The following is a 25670-nucleotide window of genomic DNA, read 5'->3' as shown; positions in this document are numbered from 1 at the left end:
ATGCCTTTTGAAATTAAACTCTTTTCTCATGGAGGAGAAATGCAGAGGACAAGTTTTCAGTCTTTACAGCAAGCTCTTTTGAACTATGAGAAGGCCAAAAAGGTTTATATCACTTTCACAAACAAAAAAAAGTCATTTTTCTAAGCTCAGCAATGCAGCGTAGCTTCTGACTTGTTTGCAGCTCTCCTGATTTTTTAACTGACCTCGCAGTGAGCAGCAGACATCTCAGAAAGAGAAATGTTGGAAGCAAGTTAAATTTGGATTGGATTTTAAAAAAGTCTTTCAATCTTTATTATTGTGATTAGTCATTATTGTGATTCTGTTAAATAAATAAATATTATGTTAAATTTCTGATCAGTTTTTTTTTGTTTGGCAATGTCATACCTGGTACAGTTTTAACTCCTAAGATGATTCGTAGCCAAAAGTGAAAAAACTTGTTCTTCAGTACTGTTTCTAGCCCTCCCCTGGTGGCCTACACACTAAGGTAGACTGGATAAACTATGGTCTTTTTAGGGTGTGATGTGTAGATTTACACTTGTTCTCCCCACGTTGCAGAGCAGAGTGGAGGGTGTTTAGTATTTCCCATGCTTCTGGGCCTTACTGGTTACCACATGGGGCTGGGAAGGAATTTTTTCCCTTCTTGTTGCTACAAGTGTTGTAAGGTTTTGGGGAGTTTTTTTACACCTTCTTTCAAAGCATTCAGTGTTGACTACAGGCAAGGTTCTGTATTTTGACTGAAGTGTGCAGACGACTAGGGATCTTGCCCATTTCCTCAGGGTCAGACTGATCGTCACATTTGGAGTCAGGAAGAAATTTTACCCCATGGTCAGATTGGTATAGGCTGTGGGTATTTTTGCCTTCTCTTGTACTGGGGGGCATTGACTTCTTCCTTGGATATCTCAAGTACTTTTTAAAAATCCAAGTAGAAGCAGGATACTGACCAGCATGTCCTTCTGTTTCACCTGTGGCATCTCGTAAATTTGTGCCTTGTAAATTTGGGATAGACTTCATTGTATATTTTTACTAATAGGTTAGACAAGGATCTGTATGACATGGTTTGGAAGGGGGTGATCCTGCCTCAGGCATGGGGTTGGACTATACGATTCTATGTTTTCAGGTTTTTTACTTTGTGCATTTGTCAGCAATTCATATATTTCTACTGTTTCTCCTGTATAGTCAGGCAGTTTCTACCTTGCTGTAAAGAACCTTAGAAACATCAACAGAAGATTAAAAAAGAACAGATGACGCCCTTTATAGGATATTTTAAAGAAAATCCCAACTATTCCATTTACATTTACACAATTCGCTTTACAGAAATAGACTTCTTAATTATAAAACTGTTCAAACGTGCCTAGTGGGATAAGAATCTAATATCAGGTTATCAGTCTCATGCCCCATTAATACGTCTAAACTTTCTTTTATCTACCTATACAGACATTCAAAAGCTACAAAAAGCAGCCAATGTTCTAGTGCATATCACAGTAATTAAAACACCAGTAGGGCTTAGTCTTTGAAGTAAAGTGACTATCAAATAATTTTTCAGAGTCATTGAGATGTACAGAGAGTATATGGTATCCCTAAACTTCCATTTTATACATAATACAAATCTGTTTGCCCCAGCATCTTCTCCTATAACTCTTGGAGGAGGTTTACTGTGTTTATTTAGGTATTGTACTACATCCAAATAACATCTTTGGTTTCATTTCAGGGTCAACCTGGTGAATTAGGGTCTCAGGGTCCAATTGGGCCTTTGGGGCTTACAGGACCAGTTGGTTTGCCAGGAGAAAAGGGACAGAGAGGTGAGAATGGGCTGCTTGGGCCAGCTGGAGAAAAAGGTGATAAGGTAAGAAATACTCTAGGGAGCTCATTTTCAATATTTACAGTATGTTGCAAAATACCACCAACTGGAATGATAAAAACCAGTACTGAATGTTTAAGTTATATTAACAAACTTACGTCACCTCTCAAGCAAAATTTTCATCCAATTCACTTGTAGTTTTGCCTGAAGTTTAGTTCTAGGTTATTAAATTAATGCTGTTGGGGAGAAAAGGGAAAATCTTCTTTACTGTTAGGATGGAAAAGCAGTGGAACAGGCTGCCTAGGGAAGTTGTAGAGTCTGCTTTATTGGGGTTTTTTTTTCTTTTTTTTTGTAAGGTACTGGGCAGGGCTGCTTCAGAAGTAGCATTCTGGCATTTGTGCAAGGGGTTAGCCTAGATGACCTTTGAGGTCCTTTCAAACCCTATGTTTCAGTGAAAGGGATTAGGTCCTTGATGTGTCCCACATAACTCTTATTAACACTGAAAGAGTTAATGTTCCATGGGGATGATACTGTACAAGAGATGTACAGTATCATAATTGGTTATGGTAAGTGATACCATCATAAACACCGCCTTTTGTCAGTAAGTCATTTTTCAAAGTCCTTCAGTCCTTGGTCTTGACCCTTGACATTTTCTTCTGGCTTTAATTGATTAAATTATGTTGGCTTTATTGGAGCTTTATATAATTGAGCCCAATAGAAGATCTGAATTTCGCAACTTGTGATATACAGAACCTGAACCTGTTCCTTCTAGAATCACTGAAAGTCCTTGACTTCATGGGGAACAGACACAGACTTATGATATGACATGGAGTATTATATAGCCAAATTCCTCTTCTATACAATTCCATAAGGCTCAATGAGTTAATCTGGTCTTACAAATTTGATGTTGTCCTCCAGTACCATCTAAGGTATGCATGGCTATTGGCAATAGTTCTTTCAGTTACATTTGCCAAACAAGCTCATGTTGAATTTGCCCACATTTTATCAGATGTTTACCTTACTGTGTGGAGATGTTAGGCCCTCACTACACTTTACATTTATCCCATGATTAAGGTGTTAATTGGGGTATACCTGGACAGGGTGCTATAGATGCACCCAATTTAAGGCACCATAAGATGGGAAACAAGCCATAAAAATGTTCCACATATTACGTAGAACATTTTTATGGCTGATTTATATAGCACCTTAAATTTAAATGTGGCCAGGGCTGACAATCAATCAGCCAACAGGCCCTGGGATCCAGACTGCACTTGGGTATAGAATGGCCCCGGGGCCAACAGTCAGCTGACTGAGGGCCTGGGCTTGAGGCTGACAAGGGAGGGGAAGGCAGGTTGGTGGGTGGAGAGTCAAAGGGCTTTCTGTGGGAATTTTAAACCCCATATCCAGCAGCTCTGGCTAAGGTGCTGGACACAGGTTTAAAAATCCCCAATAGGAAAACTCCTTTATCCCCTCCCTTTGATTCCCTGTTCCTGGGAGCTCAGCCAGAGCTTTTGACAGTCAGTGTCTGCTCAGATAGCCCTGGGTAAACCATACTCTGGGCTGTCAGCTAATTTTCAGCCCTGGCTCCAGGAGTGCATGGGGGGACTCAGGATGAGCCCACCATGGTCTGGGGCTGGGACTGACAATTAGCTGATTGTCCACCTTGGCCCCAGACCTCACAGGAGCTGGTTCAAATCTCCAGTGCAGTCCTGGGGCTGGAGGTGACAGTCATCTGATTGTTGAAGGACAGATAGGTGAGGCAGCCTAACTTGCTAGTGCAGAAGGAACCAAGAATTATGATCCTGGGCTTCCTTTGCCCTGGCAAGTAGTACTGGCACAATTTGGATTTGATCCTTGATCCCAAAATTGTTCGTTCTGCCATGCATGTGTGGCGTGGCAGAAGGTGCAATTGTTGGGATCAGATGAACATGTGCCAGGGGCCTTAGAGTCATGTTTCAAATGTGGCAACTTACAACATCAGTTTGCAATATCACAGCCTTTTGATGTTCACTGCTTTTAAGAGTTAAGGACTTTAACAGGTTTTTTTAATGCCCCATTTTTAGGGCCCCACAGGAGTCCCAGGCTTTCCTGGTTTAGATGGCCTGCCTGTAAGTTTACTTTTTCTGTATACACATTACAATTAATCTAAAACCAATATTTTAACAGAATGCTTTACTAAACTTGATATAATACACTTCTTATCTATTGTTATTGCATCCTCCAAAGAATCACTTATTTGGTAAACCTGTAAAGAACAAGATGAACTATTATGACATTTATTATGGATAATAGTACTCCACACATATTTAGGACTCCACATATTTTTCAAATCATAATACAAACAAGGTAATTAGAATTAACAGCACCTCTCTCAGATAAGTATATACTATTAGGTCTATTTTACAGAAAAGAGATAAAAAGCAGAGCAGTAACTGAGACCTGCACAAATCCAAGCAGCAAGCAGGGGTAAAAAGCAGAAGTTCCTGTTTCTAGGTTTTGTATATTTGTCTCAATGTATTTTGAAACTAGCAAAAGGGGTTCTGAATTACTTTATCCTTTCTGCTGAAAAAAAACCCTGATCCTTGTTCTGCATGTCTTAGTCAGATAAAAATTCCACTGAAACAAGTCCGAGTTTTGCTAGAATAAGAACTGCAGAATTGCATCCTTCAGAATTAAGGTGCAGCTAGTCACAACTTTGTGCACAAATGGTCTTACATAAATGCCAGGGTTTCTACTATGAAACTGGTGAAAAGACATGGCATGTACTTGGGCCCGATTCTATATTTCTTGTTGTATGCAGGAAAAATCACAGTTGGCCCTTTTTCTGGTGTAAGGAATATATAATTGAAGCTTAGATGAGTGGTCCTCTGCCACAATCTGGGATTACCAGTCTGTACAGTATGAAAACCTGTACTTTAATAATAAGGTAATGTACTTACATATAAATTAAACTCTCTGTAGGGGTTACTTGGAGTTGGAGGACCTAGGGGCAAACCTGGCTTGGATGGTTCCAATGGTTCAAGAGGAGATCCAGGATTTCCAGGGGGGAAAGGATATATTGGACCTAGAGGCCCACCTGTAAGTTATAATATTTTATTAATTGTGTATTTATACTTTCTCTTCTGCCAACACATTTTAAAATTAGAGGCATTGGTTTGTGGCACTGGGTGCCTGAGTTCATATCTTGATTTAGGGTCTGTTACCATACCACATCTTGTGTCATTGTTAATAAACGTGATTGTGCGCTGGGCAATCTGTGCCTTTCAAGGCCAGGTTTTGGTAAAGTATGAAATTAAGGTTGTTATTCCTTAATGTGTGTTTATCCACAATACAAGTAGCCAAATTCTGCTCTTATTCACATGGTGTACATCTTGAATAACCACACTCATGGAATTACTCCAGAATTACAGTGATACTATCAAGAGGAGAATTTGTTCAAAACCACTACACAATTTGTTAACGTTTGGAATCTTGAACTGTAATAGCTGGAATGATATCAGGAGGGTATGGTTTGAAGTGGAAGTTTCAATGGGCCTAGATTCTGTTAGCTTTAAAATGAAGTTTTTAGTAGTTGATCATAGCCATTGTAAAATTAAGATGGTCTGTGGTGTAACAGCTACCCAGCATTATGGACTGGAGTTGTGTCTGCTCATTTTGTAGAGCAGGGTGCCTGCCACAGAAACACCCTCATGAATGCCCTGTGCACCCACCTCATAGTAAACCACAGTCTGGTTCAGTGGCATTACTATTTTTAAATTTAAATATTTAAAATGACCTCTCAGATTTTAGCTTTTCTGTCTTAAAGAAGAAAGTATATTAACATTATTCAAATATTGAGGTTTCTGAATGAAGATCAAATCTCAACGTTAGCTGCTTACGTGATGTAAACTGAGATAGCTTCAGTGACTCCACTGGAAAGATGCAGGATTACACCACTTGTGAATCTGGCCCACAATTGACCTTCTGCAGGACCAAGTTTTCACTTGGAATGATCAGTAACTTGTAAAGATTTTGAAGAGCTGTTCTAATGCTTTCAAAATGAAACTATATATGAAATGAAACAATAGAAATTCTGGATCTTGTGCTACATTTTGACACATATCTGAAGCAAAAATATGTACTGAATCAGGCCTTAGAGGAAAACAAACAATATTCAAAGAATAAGGCAAAGTGATAAACCTGATCAAAACACATTCATGAAGAAATCCCGTATTTATGTTTGCACAATTGCTTTAAGCTGCAATATGCTATCAACGCAGTTGATAAAAAAAAGTAATAGATTGGACTATGGCTCCTTTATACTTTCGTGACTTCTCTTCAGCCTGGGAAATCATTCACTATAAGAGTTTCACATGTAAGAAGTTGGTGGATAACACACACACAAACCCAAAACCAAACCCAAGATTTGACATAAATTATAACCGGTATGCAGCTGGCTCAATGAACAAAGGCATTAATGAATCTATTACTTGCAGCCCATAAAATAACTTAAATAACAGAGACAAAGCTTGGATTCGAACTAAAACATCAATATTCATGAATTTGGTTTTTCAGGGAAACAAAATGGAGTCTCCTCAAATAATTATCTCCTTGTGTACAGTGTCACTCCAGGGTCTGTGTAGACATTGGCTCACCTGTTTACAGATTGATTTGCTGCACCAAATACTGTTCCGATTACCTAGTACCAGCATCACAATGGACTGTTAATGTCTTTATGTTACGTTCTGTTTATAAACGTTTCCTGTATCATTTAGTATATATACTAAATATAGTATGTAACTTATTTTAGATGCATTCTTCATGCTTCAGTTTTATATTATTTAGGGCCCTGCTACTAATTCAAATTAAAGCTGGATAGAAACCAGCTACAGAGTTGTTACACATTTTCAAGCACTAACTTTATAACTAGTTGACTCTTTTTATAGCTAGATAGTTATTTTCATTGTCTGATAATTGCTTTGCATATGTGGCCTGTCTACATGTATTGAGAGACTGACCAGCTAATTGAGCAATGTATGCAACATGTAGCAGGAAGCATATTATATTATTGGGATTTTTTATATTATTTAATAGTAGCTATCTTACTATTACCTAGTGTTATAATATCTATTACCCTTGCTTGAGAAATTTATAAGGAACAAGATTCATTTAATAAGAACGTATCTTCCTGTAAAAAGAAATCAAATACGAAATTTGTCAAGAGACATGGCTGCAGCAAAGGTAGCTAGATACATGTTTCATTGAGACTTCCAGTGCAGCCTCTCTTTGACCTGTTATCTACATCCTGTCTGCTGCAGCTCCCTCTAGCTATAGGCAGCTGTTCAGCTTATTACAGCATTTAAGTGATAAGTACTTTTCCCATTCAGCTCTCTAAGCTGTGAAGGATCAGTGTAAGACTACAATGCTGTGGTTCACTAAGTACAGTTACTGGGGATTTGAGTTCCATGTAGTCTGTGGACACAGGTATGTTGGCTCCTTTAAAGTTCATAACAAAACTCTCATGGACTTTAACTGGGATAGGATTCCACCCAGGGTGTTTTTTGATTTCTCATGACGAAAAAGTTAAGAATAAGTGCCACAGCATATATCTATTCATGTGGTTTGTAACCAGTGTACCAGTCAAAATTAAATATGGTTGGGATATGCAGAGAGCATTGATGTAATCAAAGCTACGAAATTAATAAGTGAAATTCTACTGTGTCAGTAAACAGATTGTATAATACGATATATTGTTACATCTTACTCCAGAACATAATCTCATTTTTTATTTTAATTTTTGATGAATTATTCAGGGCTATCCTGGGCAAAAAGGAGAAAAAGGAATGTCTGTGTATGTTTCACATTTCAGGAGAGGTGATCCAGTAAGTATATTGTTGTGGAAATAATTGTAACATGCAGGAAAACATGTATAGTGATTAAAATTGTTCTAATCGCTCCTCATTATTTTGAGAAGCACATTATACTTGGTCTCTTTTTTAATAAGGAATGTAAATGAAAATATAGATAGATAGCACGGTACAGATTAAGATTTTAAAGCCATCAAAGTCAGGAAGTTCCCACAGCTATAAGTTGCTTATATGCTGTTGATAGCTATAAGATGTTGGGGGTCAAAGTTTAATATTAAATATTAAATTCACATTTAACAATAAATTGCAAATTCTACAAATTTTGGGCAGCTGCTTTGTTTAATATTGAATCTGAAAATATGTGATCAACTTATATGCAGGTTTAATATATAATCAGAGAATTACTGTAATTTTGATTATGTATTACTTTTTTTGAGTTGTACTTACAAGATCTTTGGGTGCACACATATCTGAAGTCATCTGTTTTGGTTTTTTTCCCCTTAAAACACTAAAAATTAGAAAATATTAGAAAATCAATTTTGCATATGGTTTGGAAGTTACTTATACTACCTATGTATAAGTCTATATTTGGAAGTTTATCTCAGTGCTAAATTTCTTTTTTCAGTCAAAACCTTAACGGTACTGAAATTATTTTTCTATTCAGTGAAATCATCTATTGATCATAAAACAAGGATATAGCAAGTAGTCTTGAAAAGCAAATGCAAGAAAGCAGAAGTGTGATTCTTTACTTACCAAAATGGTTGCAATTACAGGGAGACAGAGGTGATCCAGGAGCCCCTGGTGTACCTGTAAGTACCTTCTACCACTTAAAGGTATATTTTTTGTTTTGGGGTTTTTTTTAATTTGATTTGGTTTTGGTTTGGTTTGCCAGGAAAGTTTGTTTTGGGGAGAAGTCAAGATATTGGGGGTTTCACAAACAAATTCACCTTTTGGTCTTTTTCCTCAGGGATCTAGGGGTGCAAGGGGAGCAGTGGGCCCACATGGATATCACGGCCAGCCAGGCTTGCAGGTAAGAGTGACAGTTATGCAGCATTGTATTTTGAAGGTATATATAAGCGATTGTCCATTTATCTAAAAGCTCACCCAGATGTATATTCAAGTCGAGCCATTTCTTATGAGGAAATTCACTAAAAGTGCTAGATTCTGCTTACTGCTTACATAAACCTGCAGTGTAGGAATGAGGGCAAAACTTGTGTGCATGTGAGTCATGTCATGGCAGAATTCCAGCTCAGGGCCACAGAGGAACGCTGCCAATGCTCTCTCCCTACTCCCCTCCCTCGGATTCACATGAGGCCTGGGGGGGAGGCAGGGAAGTGGTGGAGCCAATGCTCATTTCACTAATTGACCAGTACAGCTTACCTGGAAAGAGAAGGCTGAGGAAACAGGACCCCAAGGGAGGTGAGCCAGCAGGAACATGCCCTAAGTGTACGCTGGGAAAAATCCTGCTATCCAGGTGTTATCCCTGGGAAGGGGCAACTTTGGAACATTTTCCAAGCTTTGGCTTCAAATCAGAATATTAACTTTTCTAAATCTTTCTTTAAAGGGTGCTCCAGGCCACCCTGGTTTGCCAGGTGAACAGGTGGGCATTTTTTTAATTGAGTTTGTACAGTCTCAGTGAAATATATATTTATTCTAAACTTTAAAATGTTGTTTATGATTATTTCTGTTAGCAAAGTTTTCAAAAAAATGTCTTTTAATTGAATTATTATGCATGCATTTTCCTGGTTGTCTTCACTTTGCATGCATATTTTTGCTTTTTTTTTTTCTATCAGGGAAATCCAGGCATTGGAGTCGATGGACAGAAAGGGGAATTGGTGAGCAAACAAATAATGGCATGAAGAGTGGCTTCACTGTAGGACTAACTATAGACTTTTATTAGCCAAGTAGAATCCAGCATAACTCAGATCTTATCAAAAGATAAAACCTCAGGGAGTTTTTACTTTTAGTGCCTTTCAAAAGGCAGTTACTTTAACTACTATTGCTTTCTCTAAGAAAGCAGTTATCCGCACCTGGCCTAGCCTAATACTAGTACTTGCTTACTGATTGCATGTTGAACATTTTGATGTATGCAAGCTTAAGGACGTGTCACCCATATATTAGACCTATGTTAGGTCTACGACTTGTTCCTATCTGTATGGTGTTTCAGATACCAACCACACTTGAGGCCCACAACCCTCATGGACCATAGTGTGTGATAACCTCATGCTGCCACTGAAGGGAAAATAATATCAGATCCTGAGTTACTACATTTAACGTGAAAGGGATTCTCTTTGATAAACTGGGCACAGAAATTAGATGTATTTATGGGGTTAGGGTTTTTAAAAAAATATTGAACATTTGATGTGGAACTTTTACTTGGACTAATTGGTACTGTCATTCAATAGTGCTAATTAGCCTATGCTGAACAACTACAGATTTAGCAGACAGCCTATGCAGAGCAGCACTGCATGCTTGATAGCACTTCTGCAAGTCATGGGGGACTTGACCCCTCAGGCTATGTTCATACCTTACTTCCCTACTTCTCAGAGTCTTCCCTTTTTTAGATATACCTTCATTTCTGGAGCTAAATGAAGTGGGCAGCTTGGAAATAAAGAGGGATTTTCCTTAGGTCAAACAAGAAGAAGTGCAGCTCTACTGAGCAGAATTGTTTTTCCTGAAAGAAAACAATGAGTGAGCAAAAGAAGCCCTGAAGGCCTGTCCTCCCCTGAGTCAGACAACATGTGCATTTGGTACAAGTCTAAGGGCTGAAGAACAGTCCCTTAAGAAATAAAAGTCTTGCTCTCCACCATCTGTGTTTCCATACTCCTACCAGCCAGTTGATTCACCTGCATTGGTACATGGGCTCCATTACACCCAACTCAGACCTGCCATTCTGGGTTTAATGGCACTTTGTATTCATGTAGCAGTCAATCCCAAGACCACAGTCCTAGAAAAGACTTTTATCTCATTTAAGCAAAAGAAGCATGTTAACTAATGGGAGCAGGACCCCGCCTTAAAGGGCTTTCTTTTGTTTACTTACATTATTTAATCACAAGATCATTTTCATGAGTGGCAGGAAAAAAAGAAAAGAAAGGGGTAGAAATCTCTCTTTATCTTTCCTTCAGCTGTTCTGTAATATTGAGTAGGTATAAAGAGATTTATCTTCCTTCTTTCAAAAGTTTGCAAATATATGGACAGGCCTCATTGCAAAGTCCTGTTTACCTACAAGTTAGAGTAGAAAGCATTTGTTCAATGAGTGTAAAAATATGTTAGTGCTGTAAATATAAATAGGTATCCCAGCTTCTTACTGAGTTGGCTTGGTGAACAGGATGGCTGGTTGTTTCTCTGACTCTTATAGGGTGATGTTGGATCTCCTGGACCTCCAGGACAGCCACTGTTAGTTGGCCCTCCAGGTGCCATACTGATGAAAGGAGAAAAGGTGTGTAAATGAAAATCCACTTGTTTGTATAATTATATTCAGAATATCCATTCATTGCAAGCACTATCCTATTACAAAGTTTTGATATGGATTGCATAATAAAATAAGTATATTTGCTTTATGGTGTGATATCCTAACATCATCAGTAGAAATCCTGTTATCTAGCACCCTAGCTTCAGGCAGACAGGAGCCAGGTCAGAGTCTGCTGTAGTGCATTTCCCCCCATATGTGTGGGACTGTCCTATTTGCCCTTCTTCTTACCCTTCACTATTAAAGGGCTCTTTTTTATTTACCTGTGCTCTTTAATGAGGTTATTCCCACTTCTGTATTCTGTACTTCACCACTGAAAAACTACAGTCCTGTTTGAAATCTGGGCTGAGTTTGTACTCATTATCATAAACTTGTTAAAAGATTGAGCCATCTCAAACAAGGCATCAACTGTGACACTGACTCTTTCCTAACAACTCACAGTAGTCCATTTAGAACTTCTGTATTTAGTCCGTTATCCTTTTTGGGAGGTATTGGTTTTCTTCAACAACCCTCAAACTCAGCTGAAGTTCTGTTGAAATATCAGCAACCTGGCTCACTGAATTACATATGGAAATACATATGGTCCTAGCATTGATTTTTGAATATGAAATCATCTTCTTAATTACAATAATTCTTCCATGACAGACCTGCTATAGCCATAACTGTAGTCAAAATGGATAGAGTAAACCTAGTAACAGGGTTATGGACTGTTTTCTGCTGTAAATCCTAAGGCATTTAAAATATGGTGCTCTACAAAGCAATTGTAAAAATTACATTGTGGAATCCTGTATTACATTCTCAGCAATTCTCAGGCTCACTCAATATACAAATGAAAAGATAAATCTAACTGCCTGTTCTGCAGACTCCATGTGGGCGAGCTCTGATACAGACCGACTCTTTGGGCCAAATTCATCCATGGCTGCATCTTATTTTATTGATTCATTCCATTTATATGCCACCCTTCCCAAAAAAGATTCTGGGCAACTTATTGAGGGTAGTAGTGTTATTAGGCTTTTATCCTACAAACATTTAGGCATACATATTGTATTTAAATCAGTAGGACTACTGGTGTGTATTTGCGGGTTCAAGGCTTTAGTTAACAGTTCTTTTGACTGTGAGAGAAGGCATAGGACTCATCTTATTAACCATTGCTTTGTTGATTCTGCAATATTAATTGGAATAAAGGGAAATATATCAATTCTGTCACTAACCTAAGCTTCTGTGACAGGACACACACAAGGAGAAATCCTAATGAGTAAGAAGGTGCTGTTCTTTCATTGGTTTTACTCAGAATAATGTGTCAAAGAGTTATAATAAGGCTATTATTATTATACACTATGTCAAAGTGTGTTTTTCATATGAAAATGAACAGCTTCTACATATTTATATTTAGGGTCAAAAAGGAATGCCTGGAGTGATAGGTTCTAATGGATTGCGGGGACCAAAAGTAAGTATGAAAGAAAGCATGTATTTTATCATGCTTTGTTCCATTTTCTGTATGATGCTCTCAACAGAGTTATCTTAGATTTTTTGTTATTGAAAAAAAACTTTATGAGAGAATGACTTGAGAAATAATATAGTATTTATACCACTGAATTTAAATACCACCTACATGAAAATGGAAATTCTTATGAATCCTCTGGAAAAATCTCTCTTGTAAAATTCCTTTTATAACTGACTGTCAGATGCTACCCCTCATGAAAAGTTCAATCTTATTTCCTTTAAGAAGGTGGCATTTTGGTGAGTAGTAGTAGTCAGCAGCAACCTTTGATCTTTCTGGATTGTGGGGTATGCATGAGAGGTCACCAGAACCTTCAACGCATATACCTAGACAGTTGTATTGGAAGTGGATGCTGCTCAGACCTTCCATCCCCACCTTTAGACCATTGAGACAGTATCCAAAGGCCAGACTGAGTCCAGACATTCAGTGCCTGAATGGCTGTAGTTAAATGCACATCTGGGAATCTAATTCAGTCTACCACTGAACTGAATTAGGCTTCTAATGAGCAGGGCTTTGAAAAAAAAAAGAATCAGAGGTTCAGGCAATCCATTACCAAGCAACGGAGTAGACAGGACAGTATGCTTCAGGTTCACCTCTGTCAGCTCTTGCACACCTGTGGCTCCTCCAGCAGTTTGTTCTGCCTTCAAAAGAGTTCCATGCTTCTATGCAGTAACAGCCAGGAGAGGAATTGGCATCATGAATTCCAGCTCGGTTTTCTAAAAATTAATCCAGGCTATGGGATTGCCTGGATGGAGAGGCAGTCAGGCTCTTTTGTGGGAAAAGGAAGGGTTTCAGAGTAAGAGAATATGGTGAAAAAGTGTTTGTGTATGCGTTTGTTGCTTGTTATCCTTTAAACAGTAGCATAACCAATCCTCCTCTCTTTCCTGTTTATTTATAGTGAATACATGTTATAAAAAGAATTTTAATGTCAAAATATTAATTAGAACTAGACAGAACCTCTTTGAAGGCACAATAAAAAAATTAAGAAAGTAAAGTAGAGAGCAAGAGCAGTTAAATCTGTCCATGGATAAATCAGGCTAAGTAGACCGTGGGCATGATGGGATGTTAAGTTATTCCAAAGTGTTTGGCCTTAACCATATCTGTAGATGAAATCCTGACCTGATTTTTAAAATGTTTTTTTGGAAAATGCACATATTGTAAACTCTGTATTTTTTTTGAGTAATCTATGTAAACAAAGTGTTTTAAATGGTAATAGGGTACACCTGGAATTGGGGAAAAAGGGGAGAAAGGAATTCCTGGAGTTCCTGGAATAAGGGTAAGGAAGTTTCAGAAAAAAACACTTCAATTGTTCACAATTAGTTTATAAGATACTTGGGAGTTAAATATTCAAGAACATTTCAACTAGGATTTGTAGTTGGTTTAAACTAATATTAATTATTTTGCATGTAGAATATTTTGGTTCATAGAACAGGGTAGTCAAATGTCCCAGGATCAAACCTAAACCCATTATGAATTTTATGCCTTCTCAAAACAACATAGTTAGGATTTGATCTGGTAAACATTTACTTCTGGACAAAACAGTTGCTACTCTGAATAGTACCGTTAAATGGATGAAGTTACAATAGTAAGCATTAGCAGAACTCTGCACTTGATTTATATAATCTTTCCAAGGCACATTTTTGATGCAGTATGGCAAAAATTAGAATCAAGCCCTATTTAATTTGCCTTTTTCTAGGATTTAAGGTTATATCCATCTCTATTAAAATTATTTATAAATAGTGGGGGTAGTAGGTGTTGTGGAATATTATAGCAAATCAATTGTTTGTCAACAGAAATATACATAAGAAAGACTGCTACAAATGAAAAAAGTACTTAAAGTACTTGGACAATTTTTATTGCTTTCTACTTGCTTTCAATAGGGTTTCCCTGGTTCTCCTGGATCTCAAGGTTCCATAGGAAGAAAGGTAGGAAAATATACAATAAAAAAATTTGCCCTGATAGGGCAGATGTGTTGCTAATTCACTTTCCACATAGTTTATTTTTACACTTTCATAGTTTCAAGGGTCGGAAGGCACCTGAACATATCAAGTCCAACCCCCTGCCCTGGGCAGGAACAAGTGCTGGGATCTTAATCCAGCCAGATATCTATTCAACCTTCTCTTGAAGACCCCCAAGGGAGGGGAGAGGACCACCTCCCTTGGGAGCCCATTCCAGAGCCCGGCAGCCCTAACCATAAAGTAATGCCTCCTGATATCAAAATGAACCTACTGTCAATCAATTTGTGGCTGTTATTCCTTGTTATCCCACGTGATGCCCCGGGGGGGGGGAACAGAACCTCACCTAGAACCACTGTTCCACCCCGGTGAGTTTATAGGCAGCTACCAGATCCCCTCTCAGTCTTCTCTTGTGGAGGCTGAATAGATTCAGGCCCTTTAGTCCATCTTCATAGGGCCTGGCCTGCTGCCCCCTGACTATGCGAGTGGCCCTCCTCTGGACCATCTCCATGTTGTCCACATCCCTCCTGAAGTGCGGTGCCCAGAACTGGACACAGTACTCTGACTGTGGCCTGACCAGTGTCGCACAGAGGGGAAGGATCACCTCCCTGGACCTGTGTGTGATGCAGTTCATAGCCTTCTGACTCATGAGATACTGGTTTCTAGTACTGTCCTCTGTAAAGCTGAATTCTGAATCTGTAGCACCACAGCAAATAAAAAATGTACATTTCCTATCTCACTCCCCAGTTGTTTTATAATTCTAGTTGAGGCCATAGTTATGTTAATTGTCAATTGCACTAGTGTGTAAATAATTCACATCTGAATGTTATGCCTAATATGGTTGTTTTATTTTCATTCCCATCCTTTATCTACTGCTCCACCCAAGCACGTATTGAAGCCTTGTGGGTAAATCTGTCCATTAAACTGAAAAGGAACTAAGGTGCTACTGCCCTAATTAGAGTTGAAAGACGGATGCTTCCCATTCACTGATGGCTGTTCAATGGATCAGTCAGCAGCCAGCCAGCCAATTCTATTTAAAGTGAAAAAAGGGAATCTGTTGACTAGCTTACTCTCTGATTCAGCCCAAAGTATCCTTGGACACTGTTCCAGTAAATAGGTGAATATCAGAAAGGTCACCTTTTGTTAAACAAAAGAGGTCCTTTAAAAATTTATATAAAGTTCTATGAGACAAACTACCAATACTGTTAAAAGATGACAGTATTGTGTGGTGTGATACAGCAGCTAATTTCTATTAAAACTTAAACTACGGAACAATCAATCAACTATGAATCAATTCATAGTTATTTTCTACTTAATTTCAGGGAAGAACAGGATTTCCTGGTGCTCCTGGCCAGGCTGGCTATTCAGGCATGAAGGTAAAAAATAAAAGCTCAACAGTGCGTGTTTTGGTCAGCTAAGATAATTCTCACAAGTATCAAGCTGGTACCCTTTCCCCTTTCAAAAATATTTAAGATCTATTCCCTCCTCAGTGTTTACAAGTGAGGATACAGAGGAAACAGCATTCATCTATGTACCTTGAGCCACTTCTTACTGTTATTTGTATAGCACCAAGGAGCCCCAAGTCATGGGGCAAGGTCCTACTGTACTAGAAGTTTACAAACATGGAACAGAAAGCTGGTTTCTGCCCCATAGCGGCTACCATCTAAGTAACCATGTGACCGTGGTGCTGTAACCTTCATCCTTCCTTGACCCATGATGTTAAAATTAGCTTTTAAGATTTTAAGGGCTGTGACAAAGTCTATCCATTTGTAGGTACTTAGCTACCCCTTAATTATGAGCTGCTGCATTGTGCACTGGTGTTTATCAATAAACTGAATCACTGAATTCTTACAGGGAGATCGTGGAGAACAAGGGCTACCAGGCCTGCCTGTTTCTTATGGAACACCACTTTTGCCTGTGAAAGGTTTCATTTGCTTTGAACTTTCTACTGTACCCAATTACCTAATGTGTTGGAGTAGTCAATGGGCATTGAGGGTGCTCTGCACCCGAGACCACCAAGTCCCAACTGGCCACACCCTCTTTACCTACACCTATAAATATCAGTGGTTATTGCCCGGGAGGTACGGGAAGATGGGATATGACTCTTGACATGCATTATACACAAAATACTATATTTTCATGCACAAAGTCCCTACAAATAAGACACGCACCTTGTTTTGGGAAGGCAAATTGAAGACAAAAGATTTTTCCAGAGTCATGGCTGAATGCAGGTCTCATGGAGCAGGCATGCAGTCTCTTTTTGAGCATCATTCACTCTCTCTCTTTGACCTAAAGCTTTAACCCTGTACAGCCACTGTCAGATTGGCAGCGGTTTTTGGCTGAGCAGCCAGTTTGGCAGCAGCTGGGACAAGGTTAAAACTTTAGCTGTAAAGAGACAGTGAGTGATGAGTGGGCTCTGACTTTCTTGGATGCCCGTCACAGAGCAGCTGTGCCAGCCATTTCAGCATCCCCGTGCCTCTATTTTGGCATAGAAATCAGTTTCTGTGCTTAAAACATGCACCCCAGTTTTGAAGGGATAATTTTTATGGAAAAGATGTGACTGGTTTGTGAGTAAATGCAGCAACTGTTTGCAAACCTATGTGCACACACAAGCTAACCCAGATCTGCTGACCTAGTTCTTGATTTAAGCCTATGTAGGACATAGCCATAAGAAGAAGTCCCCTATGAGTACTGGAATGGATATAAGCAGGTGAGGCTTCCTTTAATGTTGTAGAAATCTCATATATAGAGTTACTGCAGCACAGACAGTAGGCTAGGCTTCAGCTGAAGCCTGCAGCTTCATGTCTGAGACAGAAATTGTAGTCTTTTTGAAGTCAATGACAAAACTTTCTGTAGGCCAAGATTTCACCCCCATGGTTTCATTAGCTTTTAAAGCTGCATCAGATGAATATAAATTCCAAAAATTGTTTATTGTACCGTAGTGTGGTTTTATGGTGTGCAAGCTTGTAACAAATTTTAAGCTTTCGAAAGCATAATGCAATATTATCATTAGCAGCTAAAATGATCACATCTAACGTGAATGCTATTGAAACAGAAACACTGTAACAAAGAATTAGCATACTGCATATACAGTGGGAATAAATTCTGCTCTTGTTTACACACAGCAGCTCACAGCTGAGGCCTGAATTCAACAGAGCATCTCTATTCAGTTGCCTTTTATTTGATTAATGTCAATGGACTTTCAGATCAGGTCTCAGAATGTTTATTCTTTTATATAATTTTAGACATGGGATTAAGTGGAAATTAAACTTAAAGCTGCCTGTAAATGGTAAGGGAAAAGGGCATGGCAAATAGTCTCTAGATAAGCCCTGCATCTATATTCATCCCTGTAGTATCCATTCTCTGCCACCATAACATATAGGATACTGGGCTAGATGGGCCTCTGGTCTGACCCAGTAGAGACACTTATGTTCCTATAAATAACTAAAGTCTCATCACCTTTTAAAATTTAATTAATTTATATGTAAATGATGTAATACAGACTAAAGAAAGGGGGATGTCTTTTAATTATGAAGGTTCCCAGATCATAAACATGAAAGTATTAAATCACCACTTCCTATGATTTCATATAGGTCCTAGAGGAGACCCGGGATTTCCAGGTCCTCATGGAGAAGTTGGGTCAGATGGACCAGCTGGTCCTTCAGGCCCACCAGGAAGACCAGGTGAAGATGGAGCAAGTAAGAGGCCATAGAATGGAAAGTAATCATATGTGAGCTCTATACGGTCCTTAACTGACCAGCCAGTAGAACCTGTGAGCACAAAGCCAGGGCAGTCTTTTATTATTTTAGCCTTTGCATAATTTTAGGATACAACTTGAATTTTGAGGAGGCAGTGTGAGGTTGAGTGATGAAGGATTATATGGCAGTGTGGAGAATTCCTTGGATCCTTCAGCTGCACAGTTCATATTTTCTAATGTTTGAGGTTTTTAAAAGCTGAAGATTAATTTAAACTCTTTGTCGATCTCTCTGTTTTTCTTTGCTTACAAGCTTTAGTATGTCATGTATGACTTGAATTGTCTTTGACTATAAAATGGCATTGAAAAGACCTTTCAAGAGAAGAGTGTTGTATTCCTCTTCTCAACAGCCCCCCAAAGCACCTGGGAGCCAACACCATGTAGTTTGGGCTCTGTTTGCTTTGGAATGGGGTAGCATGTGAGATGGGGCCAGGCAGTGGAGGCTTTATTTTACATGGTAGGCTTATTATTATGCTAGTGGAAGTATAACCTGCCAAATCAAGAACACAAATGACTCTGCTAACATAAACTTGCTCTTTGCTGTTCCTTCACATGGGTTCAGTGGAATACAGTGGGATTAAACAATGGAAGCAGGAGCAAAGTGGCAGCACTAGGAAAACAGGTCCTATACAAAAGAGGGAGCTTCCAGTTCCCATTAATCCTGGAGAGCAAAAAGGCTTGAATAGCTTCAGTAGGGTTGGAGTGTTATTGTAGCTGTGATCATTCAGGAAAAGTATTGGAGGCAAGGGGTTTTTTTGATGACAGCTTTTATTGGACCCACTGTATAGTTGGGAGAGGTTTGCACGAGCTTTATGACATTAAACTGAAGAAGGGTGTCTGAAAGCTTGGCTAGCATATACAGTTGGTCCAGTAAAAGATATCACAACCAGCCCTTGCTCCTTGAATACCTCTGTCCCCTCAGCTGCCCCAAAGTCTTATGCCTCTAAAGCAGGGCTGTCCATTTTCAGTACAGGAGAAGGCCACATGCTAAGCCACACACTTAATGAGCCCTACACTGCAGGAGCAGGCCCTCCTTCCCCTCTCCTGCTGTGCAAGCTGCATGGACTGTGCCAGTGGGAGAGGTGGCTGCAGGGACCTGCATGTTGGACAGTCCTGCCCCTGGAGCTTTGAAATTTCTGCAAGCTAAACATCAGAGAATGTGATTTTCTTGCCCTCCATATGGGGGCTTTTCCACATGAAGGTCTTGTTTAGCCACTTGTTTCTTTTTCATAACTCTTAAATATTCATCATGATGCTATACTGTTCTTAGTTCATTATTTTTCCTACAGGCCTTCCTGGCCTACCAGGAGTGACTGGTGCACAAGGCCATCCAGGTTTTCAAGGTGACCCTGGTCTCCCTGGAAGAGCTGAATCAAATCCAGGAAGACCAGGGGCTCCAGGCACACCAGGGTTACCAGGAGCACCAGGAAGACGTGGAGTGTCTGGAACACCTGGTAAGCTAAACAACATAAAAGGACAGAAAAAATATATTATATGAGTGAGGATCATTATGAGTAGACAGTTGGGTGTGGGGGCAGTCAATAAAAAAAGGCTAATAATAATGGTTTATAGTTTCCTTTAGGTTTTCCATATAGCAGTTCATTTGCTATTCAGAAAATGACTGAAATGCTTTTCTTGGTTTAAATCTGTTTTGTTGGTTTTATAGTAGAGGGTAGGCTTAACAATCTTTTTTTTCACCTTAAGTTCGTCCCCCAACAGAATAATTAATTGTACAACTAAAACTGTACCCCTTATCATACGAGGTAGATAAAATGTTTTTTACTGTGTTACTTGCTCATAGGAACTGTCTGTATTTCTCCCTTCGTTTCTCCCTTAAAACTATGAACTACACAACATCTGAACTTTCATCAGCAATCAGTGAGGTAATGTGGGTATTCTGGAGTCACATCAGTGTCACTACCTGGAATCAGGCCTTGCTTGCAAGTGTAGCAGCAGTTCTAACAGACAGTGAAACTAATAGCAGAAGAAGGAAAACTTTAACATAATCTGTGATGCTATCAACACTATCACTTCTTTGTTAGAAACTTGTGGTCCATGCTTCTTTACTGGGGAATAAAGATTTGGATTTTTTCCCTCCCTGATTTTGGATTTTTTAGGAGGTCATTGTTTTAAATTTATCTTGAGATTTTTAAACCTGTCTAGGTGATTTAACCTTGTAATCCAAAAAAGGGTGGAAGAAGCATATCAAATCACCTCTTTTCATAGATTTAATAGATTTTTTTAGGGTCAGAAGGGACCTCAGTAGATCATCGAGTTCAACCCCCTGCCCTGGACAGGAGAGACCAGTGGGGTCAGATGACCCAAGCCAGGCACTTGTCTAGTCTCCTCTTAAAGGCCTTCAAGGCAGGGGAGAGGACCACCTCCCTTGGAAGTCCATTCTTGGTTTTGGCAACCCTCACCATAAAGAAATTTTTTGTAATGTCTAGTCTAAATGTGCTCTGTCAGTTTATGGCCGTTGTTCCTAGTAACACCAAGATGTACCCTGGTAAACAGAGTATCTCCTATTTCTTGCTGCCCTGCCCGCCCACTCCTCCCTCCCTGCCCCCCCTACCAAATGAATTTGTATCACCTCCTTAGACCTGTTCGTGATGCACCTTCTAATGCATGAAAGAGTGCAGTTGGCTTTACTTATCACTTCATTATATTGATGACTCATGTTCATTTTCGAGTTGACTATGACTCCAAGATGCCTTTCTGCTGCTGTGCTGCTTAGAAAGTGACCTCCCAGTCTGTAGGTGTGTTGGTGATTCTTCCTCCCTAGATGCATCACTTTGCACTTATCTTTGTTAAACTGCATCCGATTTTGTTCTGCCCACTTTTCCAAGCTGTCCAATTTTGCCTGAATCCGCTCCCTGCCCTCCAGTGTGTTTACTATGCCCCATAATTTGGTGTTATCCACAAATTTGGACAGAGTGTTTTCCATTCCTCATCCAAGTTGCTGATGAAGATATTGAACAGCACTGGTCCAAGAACAGAACCTTGGGGGGAACTCCACTAGCCATGTGTTTCCAGGTCACAAACGATCCATCCATCACCAACTTCTGGGTGTGTCACATAAGCCAATTCTCCACCCACCTGACCACGTAATAATTTATGTCACAACCATGTAATTTGTTTGTAAGAATGGGATGCAACACTATATCAAAGGCCTTTTTAAAATCCAAATAGATGACATCTGCCTGAACACCTGCATCTAAGAGTTTTGTGACCTGGTCATAAAAAGAAACAAGATTAGTCAGGAAGGATCTACCTGCTGTGAAGCCATGCTGGTTGCCCTTCAGCATTATTTTTCCTACTGGACTCCCACAAATGTGATCCTTAATTTTTTCAAAGGTTTTCCCAAGGATAGAAGTGATGCTAACTGGCCTATAGTTACCCAGATCATCCATTCTCCCCGTCTCAAAAATAGGGACCATATTGGCTCTTTTATATTGGTTGTCTCAAGATAAATCCAGGCAGTTGACACCCACAACTCAGTATTTCTTCAGGAGTGCTGTATATAAACTTAATGGCTGCTTACAGACATAAAAACAACTCCCCCCTCCCCCAAGAAATAGCACTTTACTTTAAACTTGGCATGCCCCTACATGGAGCCCAGAAGAAGTGTATGCCCAAAAGAGACATCATGTTAGTTTGATCTTGTTCATCCAACATCTATACAGATTGTGCACTGCAGTAGGGCTTTTTTGGGTGTTTTTATCTAATAGCTGATTCTATCAGCTATTAGATAAAAGTGCCAAAAAGCCCTGCTGAAGCACACAATCTATACAGATGCTGCAGAGCTGGGTCAAACTAAGTCTTTGTTTTTTAGTAAAGTACAGGGGTTTTTTTCATGTCTGTCAGCAGCAATTCTGACCTCACCTCTTAACTGTCCCAGTTCCAAGAATGATGCTGTAAGCCAGGGTTGGCCAAAATATGGCCCACAGGCTGGATCTGGCCGATGGCTGGTCTTTTTCCAGCCCGCTGTGGGTCCCTCTCTCCCGCCTGACCCAGTCACCATCCAGCTGTAGCACGTCCTGCCCCTCTTCCCCCGCCCCAGGCACACAGTAGAGTTGGGGTGGCTCCGCAGCTGGATTGCCTTTCTAGGTAGCCTACGTGATGGCAGCTCTTTCCAGCTGCTGCTGGCCCCAGCCCGACAGTACTGATGGGGATACACACTGCATAGACCCAACACTGCACACACCATACCTGCTCCAGGCTCGCCCACCCAGGCTCAGCACCAGCAGCACAGGATAGAAGCTGTTGCTCAGCGTGAGGGAAAAGTGGCATCTCCCCCTCACTACTGCTGCCCATTCCTGCTGCAGCCACTTGGAGCCTGCATCCAGGTTGCTCTGTCTATGCTGCATGGGCTGCTCAGTAGCAGCACCGTGCTGGCAGCACAGAGCAAATGGAGGGCAGCCTGGCACACACAGGCTGTTGTGGGGGCAGGTGCTGACCGGCTCAGGGGGGCACATGCAGGTGTCCCATGCACACCCCACCATACCCACAAACCATCCCCTACAAACCCCACAATCACACCCTCCCCCGCATACAATCACAACCCAGAAACACGTCACCCAATCACACCCTCCCCCCACAAACCACCCCTCCCACCCACACGTCTCTGGTGGAACCCTGTTCACTGCTACACCCCCCACCACCACATACATGGACCACACCTCCCCATGCATACCCCACACACTCCAAGCCATTCTGCCCTTCCACACATACCCCCCAGCCACCCTCCCCCTCCAAACACCCCACATCCACCCACAAACACCATACCCACACATCCCCACAAACACCTCCCACAAGCCCCCTGTGACAGGGGGCCGTCTTCGGCTGCATTTTTTTTTTTTTTTTTAAGTATGCCAGTAAGTGTGCCTCCATCAAGTCTTGCTGGATTTTTCTTCTCTGGGGATCAGCTTCCCCCCACTTTATTCGCCTGCCACAATTTGATGTTACTTGGTTCTGAAGAAAAAGGGAGGCTGACCCATAGGTTTCCAGACAGGCTCCAGGCTCACCACCCATAGGATAATGAGGTGTTGCCATAAGGGCAAAAATGCATGCCCCTACCTGCCCTTTGACATGCCCCTTGCCTCACTTATGGTTTTATAAATTTCTCTTTATGTTGGGGTCTCAGCCATTGTGGGCTTACCCCCTATCTCTCTAGCTAGGCTTGTCAGTCAAAACCCAATAATTGGGGCTTGACTCTGAGGCTCTAGCTCTCTAACTCACTTGCGCTCAAGGCCCTCCGTTCCATGCTCTCTGCAACACGAGGCCTACTGGCCCTTCTACACTGTGTGCCCCTGTGACGCCAGACTTTTGGGGCCTCAGCCCCATTTGGCTTTGCCCCTCTTTCTGTAGTTAGGGCCTTTCACCTAAGTCCACCCGCAAGAAACTGGCTTCAAGGCTCCTATCTCCTTTCCAAGCGACTTTGGGCTTGTGGCCTTAGTGCAGCATCCCTAGTGCAGCAGGGCTTCTTGAGCGCTTTATCACAGTGCCCCCTGGGACTAGTGAGGCCTCCTACAGCCTCAGCCACAAACCACCAGCATTTTTAACATCAAATGTAAACCATAGGCTCCTATGGCCATATAATGAAAATAATAATAAAGAAATAAGACAGGCAAAGTGCCTGCTTACTTTGTGTAATTGTGCTTCTGTCTCACAGTGTGGCATATTCTTTCCAAGGAGGCTGCTGCAGCTGCACTGTAGTCGTCGGGAGCGTGCCTCTCTGGCCTTCTCCACTTGCAGTTCATATGGTTCTGGCCTTCCCCTTTCTGTCACCTGACCAGCTAGCAGGGCTCGATCCTTAACCCTTACTCGACCAGCCGGCTGTGCCCGGAAGGTTCTGGGTTTAAAGGGACTGCCCTGTTTCTTGGTAACAGGGCTAGGGTTCCCTGTTACATCCCCGCCACCATACCTACCCATCCATATCCACACACGCCCCCACACTTTCCCCCACATCCCACATACACACACACCCACAGCCCCATACAAACCGCATACCCAGCCACCCATACCTTGCCTCAGCCCCGCTCCTGTCTGCAATATACAAGAGTAAGACCTCATTTCGAGCTGTTATTCAATCACCTCTCTATATATGATGCAAACACACAAATCAGGACAAAATATTTTTTTAATCAAATTAAAAGATGTTATTGTCAGTGTTTGATTTTTAGTATATAATTTGCTTTTTTTCTCAGTTCGAAGATGGCAAACCCCCTTCCCAAAAGGAGTGCTTCTGGGGGCAAGGGGAGGGACTTCCGGTGGCAAAGGTCAGGGGCTAGGGGGCAGGACTTCTGGTTCCAAGATGACAACCAAGGTGCAAGGCACCTGTCAAGGGGTGGAGCTACCCTTGTAGACCTTGACAACTCACCAAAATTTGTTAGGCAGCCCTCCAGTTGAAATAATTGCCCGCCTCTGCTGTAAGCAGTGGCTTGCAAAGCACTTTATAAGATCATGGGGGTGTGGGTGGAGAAAAAAGAAAGAGAGAGAAACAGAAAGAAAGGGAAAGAGAGAAGAAGAGGGAGCAAAAGAGAGAGAAGACATTTCCTGAACTGTAGGAATGTTCAACATGTTTTTTCCCCCTTAAGGTAGAGTTTGTACTAGCAATGGGCCCCCTGGACAATTGGGAGCAAAAGGCCAAATGGGATTTCCAGGTCAAAACGGTGAAAAAGGAGAAAAAGGCAAGTACACATCAACAGCAATAGTTCTTTGTGGGGACCGTAGCTGTGCTTCATTCAAATAGCTCATCATTAAATGCCTAAACCTGGTAATAAACACATGTGGTAACCTCACAGACTTTAATGATTCCATCAAAATAATGACTCAAATTTGGAGTCAGTGCAGTGCTACTAATGTCAGTGGCCATGCACCAGTAGAGTACTTGTCCCACACAGGGCAAAAATAACATGGCTTGGATATGGAGAGAGACATGATTTTCTTTTCTAAAGGGAGAGGTGGGATATAATGACAGTGTAGTCACTTACCTGCTAGTTGCCTACAGAAAATCTCTCAATGCTCTTTATATTTCACAAGCAGTTCAACATCATTTTTTTACATTCATACAGGGCGTGAAGGTCGCTGCTCATGTGGTCCTGGTCCTGCTGGACCACCTGGAGTACCAGGAGCGCCTGGTGGTCGGGGACAGAAAGGAGAGATGGGATATCCTGGAAGGGGTGGAGAGAAGGGTGATTCAGGCTTGCCTGGTACACAGGGATCAACAGGACTCCCGGTGAGTGTCTCCTACATGTTTCAATATAACAATAATGTCAAGCAGCTCAACTGTCTAGGTAGGAAGCATTAATTCAGGAGGAGGGGGCAGAGTAGCCAGACACATGTATT

At 40.9% G+C, this 25670-nt stretch overlaps 1 protein-coding gene across 1 annotated transcript in view; it reads left to right on the top strand.

The window, feature by feature from the left end:
• Positions 1-25670, top strand: part of COL4A4 (collagen type IV alpha 4 chain) — a 138457-nt gene that overhangs the window by 30323 nt on the left and 82464 nt on the right. Inside the window, exons 4-21 of the mRNA XM_090053237.1 lie at positions 1709-1843; positions 3862-3906; positions 4760-4876; positions 7591-7659; positions 8418-8453; positions 8612-8674; positions 9209-9244; positions 9438-9479; positions 11003-11083; positions 12507-12560; positions 13831-13890; positions 14495-14539; positions 15892-15945; positions 16424-16493; positions 18163-18267; positions 19613-19777; positions 24920-25012; positions 25397-25560. Of these exons, the coding sequence (XP_089909363.1) occupies positions 1709-1843; positions 3862-3906; positions 4760-4876; positions 7591-7659; positions 8418-8453; positions 8612-8674; positions 9209-9244; positions 9438-9479; positions 11003-11083; positions 12507-12560; positions 13831-13890; positions 14495-14539; positions 15892-15945; positions 16424-16493; positions 18163-18267; positions 19613-19777; positions 24920-25012; positions 25397-25560 (1434 nt within the window). The remainder of the gene's footprint in view (positions 1-1708; positions 1844-3861; positions 3907-4759; positions 4877-7590; positions 7660-8417; positions 8454-8611; positions 8675-9208; positions 9245-9437; positions 9480-11002; positions 11084-12506; positions 12561-13830; positions 13891-14494; positions 14540-15891; positions 15946-16423; positions 16494-18162; positions 18268-19612; positions 19778-24919; positions 25013-25396; positions 25561-25670) is intronic.

This window comes from Crocodylus siamensis, chromosome 6 (assembly GCF_052110815.1).
Source record: "Crocodylus siamensis isolate JL-2025a chromosome 6, ASM5211081v1, whole genome shotgun sequence".
Taxonomy (NCBI): Eukaryota; Metazoa; Chordata; order Crocodylia; family Crocodylidae; genus Crocodylus; species Crocodylus siamensis.
The sequence above is the reverse complement of the archived record's forward strand: the minus strand, read 5'-3'. Positions and strand labels throughout refer to the sequence as shown.